At 45.1% G+C, this 8821-nt stretch overlaps 1 protein-coding gene across 1 annotated transcript in view; it reads left to right on the top strand.

The window, feature by feature from the left end:
* Window positions 1-8043: 8043 nt before the first annotated feature.
* Window positions 8044-8821, top strand: part of T265_01471 (hypothetical protein) — a gene marked incomplete at both ends in the record, with an annotated part of 75369 nt that continues 74591 nt past the window's right edge. The window contains one exon of the mRNA XM_009165512.1: window positions 8044-8417. Coding sequence (XP_009163776.1) covers window positions 8073-8417 — 345 coding nt within the window. The remainder of the gene's footprint in view (window positions 8418-8821) is intronic.

The raw sequence follows: 8821 nt of genomic DNA, 5'->3' as shown, positions 1-8821 counted from the left end.
TCCGCCCGCAACTTTAACCGATCACAAGTCAATTCCTGTCTAGCATGCATCAAAACACACATTCCCACGTTCACTGCAAACGCGTACAAATATATAATGAACCTGACAACACGACACACACCACCACGCACCACGCAACGCAGATACGCAAGGCGCACAACACAACGCAGCATCCCGTGCACGCGGCAAGTCAACAAGACACAACAACGGATCTACCTGCCGGGGTATCTTCAAGAGCTAACCACTCCTGTAGAACATTCCTGCTCCGCATCTGCAGATCCTTCAAACCAACGAAGCTTTATCGATAAGTCATCTTTTATTTCATTGTCATTGTATTTATAAGGTGCACCTAGCATTTGCATTTTTTCTTAATCACAAACATAAACTGGACAAATTAGGTGAAGCTGGTTGAGGGAACATGTGAATGTCCGCTGCAGTGGCTGTAACGGCTGCTATCCTGACCAGTGCGGAGCCTGCGGACCACCACAGCAGCATTTGCGTAGAACCTTGCATTTTTAAAGCCGTATCGTGGGTGGCAATAAAAGTGGAAATATTACGAAAAATGCGGCTTGTCAACTTCGGCCTACCAATCATTTTTGCGGGCGCCAACCTACTCGTTGTCCAAGTGACACCAAGCCCTTCTCGTAAAACGGGGACAGGATTTATGACATGCCAAAAAACTTAAAAGTACATCACATGCTGAGCCGTAAACACTGCTTTCTAAACAGTGATAAGACGATTACGATGTGAAAGAAAAATTGGACCTACGGCTGTCAAATTTAATTTAAAACGCAGATCAAGTAATCTTCAGATGTCATTTCATGGGGACGTTTGTGCGGGAGGCTCAACGTCCAGATCGTTCAATCTAGAGAGTAGTAGTGCACATGCTTGCAACCGTATTTTCCAAATAGTTTACACCATCATGGCCTCGCAATCCGTGGCACACAGTTGTGACACTTCTGTCACCCTAGTTGACTGTGCTAACCCGGATCACCTATAATAATAATAATAATAATAATAATAATAATAATAATGTTGATTCCCAACTTGTTGGTGGCATAACATCTGACATGATCATAGATGTACAGTCGAAATGGAGCATGACTGGGGGGTTTGTGGGGTTGCGGATTGCACAGTAGAGGTGGGGAATATCCGATGATATAGTAATAACAGGTTTCTTTCCCAACTTCTTGGGGACAATGAGCGTGAGGTCCGACTGGTTTAAAGATGTAGCCAGCTAGCATGAACAAAGGCTGAAAACCATTGCTGGCCATGAGTGACCTTGGGTAAATGGCCGGATTCGCAACGAGCAGAAGTGGAGATGGGGATGAGATAACTCAAATTGGGAGCACACGGCGAGTTTTTTCTCAAAAATGTGGTCTAATCTGAAAGTAAACAGCTCACTGGTTGCACTGTTGTAGGGAAGTCAGGTGCAGGGGGTAGGTTGGATGGGGGCAAGTTGCTATTACATAGGCGACCCGAACGCCGTATACAGATTTGAACTTGTGGAGAAGGCAAGCCAAAATAGCAGCAGGCAAAACCACGCCAGCCATATTTTAGCAAAAAATCATCGGGTCGGAAGAGGTCATCCTAGAGACGGGGCCAGATGAAAAATTTGCTCGTAGTTGTTACTACAGGCTTGAGTGGGTGAGGGGTTGTGGTCGAGATTCTGGAGAAAATAGTCGCGCGAGTGCCATCTCAATGGGTATGACATTGTCATACCATCCTCGCACTGACATGCTTCGGTTTATGGACAGCCCCGTAACGGTCGTCAAGGAGACCGGACACCAGCCAGTTTTAATGAATAACAGTTCCAAGGGGCGTTTGGCAACTGCGGTAGACGTTTGAAGCTTCGGAAATGGAGCAACGAGTAGGCAATATAATGAAAGCAGTAGCGCGTGGCGTGTATTTGGAGGCATGAGGTGTAACGGCGTCAATAAAAAATATGAAAGAGCATGACAGCAAACTAAGTGGACTCAAGGGAGGTGAACACATTTTCCGATTCAGAAGCCAAGTACTAGTTGGGACATAGTATGTGCCTAGTATTAGGAAGGTGAAAACTTCGTCGTCGAGGAAAAGCAAGGAGGCTAGCTTTTGGACTAGTTGATAGCGGACGGTATATTTTCTCACCAAAGCGTCATGACATTGGGTCCTTATTGTGCAGAAGGAGGGGTTAATGCGAGCAGTGACTGTAGAAAAGTGAAAAGCGGACATGCAACAGCTTCCCAGATAATTGATAGGAGTCGTATCTTAACTGAGGTCTACTCCGTCAACCTAACAGGTAAGTTAGATTAAGGATCAGTCGTCGAGTCAGTGCTGTCACCTCCAGAAAACGAATGATGCATCGCAAAAAACAGCCATTAAGTGCTAACTGTGACTGCTTGTACTCAGGAAACGATAAGTTATTAGCATTTTGTGCATACGATCGCTCTAGATGACAAGAGGGAAGAATGCGTTTGCTATTTTTGGATGATAAAATGGACTAGGTTTGGTGTGACTCCACTATGACGAAATTGGCAACACTTGGCATATCAACGTTAGCCGTGAGTCCCACACGGTACTCTCAGGTACTCGATGCGTGGATGTTTTTTTTTAAATTATTTTTCAAAATTTTTTTAGAATGGCCGGAAGGACAGCTGTCGTTCGCTTGTTTTTCTCGGTGTTACAGGACAAGTGGGTTTCTGGTACGTAGTGGTCATTGCGCTATTCATGTTCTCCGTTGTTACCAGGTTGGCGTGGCTTATGACCAGCAAATTTCACTGCTTTCTTAATCAAATGATGCATAGATGTTAGTCTTCAGAAGGCAAAAACGGGAAGTTGTGAGTGGCATCGGCTGTCATTTTTGTGGTACCACAAAAGAGCATTTCGACCAAAAAATCACGGAGTTAAACTTTCCATGGGGCTGAACAGCGGTTCAAAACGAGTGGTAGCACTGCTTCAAGCTTCTGGAAAAAAACGGCTACCGCGTGCAAACGTCTGACAATAACCCAAACAACTTTCGTGTTTTCCCCTGGCAGGGGGATAGTTATGCCGCTAAACCACATTTATAAATGAACCTGATGGGAGCGAGTGCGCTGCATATACCTACTTTCAAGGCACCGTCAGTGGTCCGTGGACCTAAAGTCCGAAGTTATCCTTGCGGATGTTCACTTGACACGCCGAACACAGCACTAATCATTGTGGTCGAGGGACCCATATAGACACTTGGAAAAGTGGATAGCCTGACTACCGAAAGTCTGTGTGCTTCTGTGTGGAGGCATAGATTGATGATATTGTTCAGTTTTTTACATCCTTGAAAGCAGAGTGAGAAGGAAGTTGTGAGCAAGAGCTAGCGACAAGGACCCTCTGTCGCATTCAATTAGGATATTTTTTGGAAACCTTGGGTTTCCACGGTCCACACTGGATTGTATTCTGTTTTAACGCGTTGCTTGGCCCTTCGTTGAGTGGCGCTGGAGTTATAAGATATGATTTTGGTGGTAAGGAGGAAGTATAGCTCATTGTAATGTCCGGCAGATAAATGAAGCAGAATGGTGAATTATTGGCTCTCAGCCAACGATCTGAGAGATTCCCGTCATAACCGGTGTGTGGATTAGCTTTGTGTGGGGATATTAGAGTAATTATTTATTTATGGCACTTCGCTCTAATTCAAAATCGGTACATTGGACAAATTGCCAGAGGTGGTTTAGAGCATTTATCAGGCCGGTGCGGGGCTTTACGTAACTTGAAAACGAGTTTAGCTGCAACCACCTTCCAGATCACCTCTAGGACCTGTATTTGAACGTCTCAAATGAGTTCCCTGATGGCAAGCGTAATTTCTCTTTCAGTATTAGCTCTTGAGGCTTCAGACGAATTGCAAATAAGCAAACAATAGCCGCTGTAAAATTCACATCCGCTGGAGGCTAAGCGCCTCTTTGTGATGTGAAAAAATGTGCTCGTCGTTAGGGGATGAGGAGATTATACGAGTTGAGAACGCGCTCTGGGAGGTTCCGTCTCCGCCGTAAATCCACGTTGGTTTGAGTTTGTATGTCTTCACACCTTGATAAGTTTGAATGTGACAAAATGACTTTAGACGTCAAATACAACAAATTGGTTGCACGCAAACTGTCCATTTCTGTTTTTCAAGGAGAAGCGGTTGGCTTAGTTCTGCAGTGACGTCTAGTTTTCAAAAACAGCACACTTCTATGTTTACGGGTGAGGTCTGGTATGGTGGCTTATTTTTATATGCTCCATTAGCGGATTTCTAATTTATGGCGGTTTCGCGTTTTACACAATGCCAGGTTATCTTCTGTTTCTCCTGTAGTCAAGTTTTTAAAACAAATAATTTAGACCTATTTTCCAGAAGTGGAAAACTGTCTGAAACAGTCCAAAGGATATATTTCAGTGGATCTTTGCTTCTGCGGGCGAGATTTTAAGTTCGTAAAATGAATCCGTAAACTTAACATCACAAAACCTAACCACGTACATTTAGCTGCCCTCCGCCGACCTGTCTTTCCTCTGGCAACACTTTTCGACTACTTATACCGCTTCTTTCAACAAAAGTTTGGCTGGAACTCAATTTTGTGTTTTCGCTAATTCTGATTCAAGCTTAACTACATATCCAAGACTCTGCGCTTGGAACTTTGAGTTGCTTCCATTTTAGTTAATAATATTTTCATTCTGTATATGGCTGCTGAGAAAAACAGTAGTGTCCTGTCTAGAAATATGCCAGCGGGAAAAGTCAAAGAGAAGTTAAACGACGACATCAGGTTCGAGCTGCGAACAAGCCGGTTGTCGCTCTCGAGCTTATCGCACTAAGCCATCGAGCCACGAGCACCGATTTGTGAAAACATCTTTTAAGCGGGTAAGCAGTCCTATGTTAGGGTATGGATCGCGTGACTCGGTTGAGCCAAGGATTTGCTTGCGTTTGACTTGCACATGCAATCATGCTCGAGCCAGCATTCGGATTGCTTAGTGGTGCACAAGCCAAGAAGAGCGTGCACTCAAATTGCATTTGCGCACAAGCCAAAAAAGTCGCGGACTAGAAGCACACCCAAGTTACTTTCGCCGAAACTCTTAAGCTGTAGAAGTTGTGACTTGAACGGATAGTTGGTCTAGTGCAGTGGCATCTTCCGGTGACATGTTGATCGTAGAATTTTGTTCAAGTGAGCAAAGTTTTAAGGTCACAAACCGTCATAAAATCGCATTTTGTTATCGGTTTACGCGAAATAAAACACGAACTCGTACCTTGATATATATTTTAGCGTTCTGTGGTATTCAGTAGGAATAAAAAACATTTAAAGAAAATCTAATGCAAATTCTATCCTCGATCACTGACGCTTGTTTGCTTTACACTCCTCAGATTTAACAAATGTGATGATCTCGTTCGGCGAACCTTGTCAAATCGTCTTCCCACGGATCTCAACTTCCCTTAAGTGCGACGCTGTTAGACAACAACATTAACTGCTCAGTATCGATGCAAGGGCGAGATCTGTGGATGATTCCCTTTCCCGGATATGCATAACTAGCCTGTAAATAATACAGTATCTCGAGATAGATGCAGGTATCATTCCTATTATGAATATGACGCTCTCTAATTGGTGACCGCCATAAAGAGGTCGCCATGATAAGGTAGCCGTTGTCATTCACCTCGATTACTTATTGTAACTGGTAGGCGCGCTTCTATGCACGAGGCTGATTATAAGACCTCACTCATGCACAGCAACAACCTAGCAACAACCTTTCTGGGCCCGTGTCCATATGCGGCATTTAACCGACAACCTAATCCAACCTGTTCTGTCGCATTGGTAACTATATGCGTTGTCGCTTATCTATGCCAGCTACGAAATACACTGGGCCAGTATTCATGCGCACCGATGAATGCGAGAACTAAACTATGCACTCTTACCTAATCCATTGGCGAACGACGGATCTCATATTCATATCTGTACTTGATGTCGCCTACCTTGATTACTTTTTGAAGCTGCTAGTCCACTGCCTGCATACGACGCTGATTTTTAGGCCTCAACAATGCGCGGTGTCCGAATCTAACTGCCAGCGTCATTCCCATAATTGTGCGCGCTTCCACTTGTCTCTGCTCTCAATAGTAAACACCAGTGCCTATGCGGGCCGATAAAAATGGAGCCCTAACTATGCGTGATATCCTAATCTAACAACCAACGACGGCCCGTCATACCCGTAAGTGTAGACGATATTACCTATATTGGCTACTTTTCGTAATTGCCGGGCCGTCATCTATGCGCAACGCTAGTATGAGGCCTCGACTATGCCCGGCAGCACAATCCAATGTCCAACGACGGCCCGTCTACCCATAACTGCACTCGATATCAACTACCGAGGCTAGTTACAGTAACTGCTAGGCCCGTGCACATGCTCGTAGCATGCCACCACTACATATAATAAACTAATCCAACGGCCAACGGCGGCCCTTCATATCCACACGTCGTCCACCTGCCATTCTCGTGCCTGAAACATTCACAACCAACTTTAACAAATTATGTTTCTATCTATTGGTTGCATCGGTGCAAACCTAATATGTGGTCAATCCAGTTCTCCGTTTTATACCCCACAAGGTTTCTGGAGAATGTATAATCAACTACAACTCGTACACATCTTTTGCGACATCGTTTAAAATACGATTCAAAAAAGTTGCAGTGGCTTACCCACTAAGTATCCAACAAATCCTTTTATCCACAATTCCCGGTCGGTGCTCGCCCTGAGCCTGGAGATTTATTGTTATAAGGTGAACTCAGGAAGTACGCAGTTAATCTCATTGGCTATAACGAGGGAGCCGTTTGTACATCGATGGTTCGAGGGCGGGATTCGGCAACCGTGTGCATAAGTGAGCGCAGAAAAGTCAAAGATAAAGAGGGGTGCATATTTTTTAGTCGTAGGACCCGGTGATGTAGACTTGAGCCTCAGGATCCAAGGGCCACGCGCGTCCCCAAACGTGCACCCATGGATGCAGTCGTAGCGAAGATCTAGTGAGCTGGCAGGTGCTTTGTGTCGAATCCGCTAGCTTAGAGCACCAAATCTCAAGTTCACCCGAGTCCTGCTCTCTGATATCGGTACAGTGTGGCATAATAAAATCGACAGTTCGGTCTTCCTCATCGAAGTTCGTAACCGTCACATACTCAAGCACAGTAGAAATGTAACCAACAAGGGGCATCCTTCTGGGCTGCATCCGACTCATCGTTCATGTTCTCGTGCCTGAAACATTCACAACCAACTTTAACAAATTATGTTTCTATCTATTGGTTGCATCGGTGCAAACCTAATATGTGGTCAATCCAGTTCTCCGTTTTATACCCCACAAGGTTTCTGGAGAATGTATAATCAACTACAACTCGTACACATCTTTTGCGACATCGTTTAAAATACGATTCAAAAAAGTTGCAGTGGCTTACCCACTAAGTATCCAACAAATCCTTTTATCCACAATTCCCGGTCGGTGCTCGCCCTGAGCCTGGAGATTTATTGTTATAAGGTGAACTCAGGAATTACGCAGTTAATCTCATTGGCGATAACGAGGGAGCCGTTTGTACATCGATGGTTCGAGGGCGGGATTCGGCAACCGTGTGCATAAGTGAGCGCAGAAAAGTCAAAGATAAAGAGGGGTGCATATTTTTTAGTCGTAGGACCCGGTGATGTAGACTTGAGCCTCAGGATCCAAGGGCCACGCGCGTCCCCAAACGTGCACCCATGGATGCAGTCGTAGCGAAGATCTAGTGAGCTGGCAGGTGCTTTGTGTCGAATCCGCTAGCTTAGAGCACCAAATCTCAAGTTCACCCGAGTCCTGCTCTCTGATATCGGTACAGTGTGGCATAATAAAATCGACAGTTCGGTCTTCCTCATCGAAGTTCGTAACCGTCACATACTCAAGCACAGTAGAAATGTAACCAACAAGGGGCATCCTTCTGGGCTGCATCCGACTCATCGTTCATGTCGAAGTATTGCGACCCATCTTCACTTCCGAAATCATGTCGACTATATCCGAATAAATGAGCTAGTAAAATAGCCAGACCTGGTGCGATCCAACTATCCCAGGTAATGTTGATGATCTAGCTGGAGGCTGCATGGACACATGCTTCAGTGGAAATTCCTGGTGCAAAACCGAAAAATCGCTATTTAGCCGTCGCCTAACGGATTTGCTGACACCGACCCACACGGGCTATGGTTTTGAGACATCAGTTATTAAACGCCTGAAAACGACTTGGTTTCGCTCCTCAAACAGGCCAGGTTTCACAGCCACACAACAGAACAGCCCGTCCTGCAACCTGATACACACGTTGCATAATATTCACGGATACACTGCATTGACCCCACAGGTGTTTCAAATTAGCAAACGCGACCGTAGCATCGCAGGTTCGGGCATTGACCTCATCTGTCACACCACAATAAAAGCTAATACAACTTCGAATGTATATAAAAGGCTGCACCACACCACTTCTCTAACCGGATCAGAAGAATACCTGCGATCTTATATAATCGTTGTTCTACCTCCGAGCACTTCACCGGCCAACCAAAAATATCCCCCTCCTTACGGAGTTGCACGTCCAAGCCAAACTATCTCAAAAATGATGTCCGTTACAGGGCAGCCCAGAAACCGAAGTATTTTAGTGCAATGGTGGTATGGCACTGCTTAACCCAATTTGATAACACACCCACAACTATGCTCTTCCTTCTTTTGACTTTACCCTATCGCCCGCTTGCTCCATTACACGCAGCTACGAACAAACGCTTTATTCTGGCTGTAGCCTTATGCTCATGCCTCATGGTACGCCACCCACTTGTTGGGAATAAGCATCGTTATGATAACGTGACA

This window comes from Opisthorchis viverrini (assembly GCF_000715545.1).
Source record: "Opisthorchis viverrini unplaced genomic scaffold opera_v5_16, whole genome shotgun sequence".
NCBI lineage: Eukaryota > Metazoa > Platyhelminthes > Trematoda > Opisthorchiida > Opisthorchiidae > Opisthorchis > Opisthorchis viverrini.
Note: the sequence above shows the minus strand (reverse complement) of the source record. Positions and strands in the feature narration are given on the sequence as shown.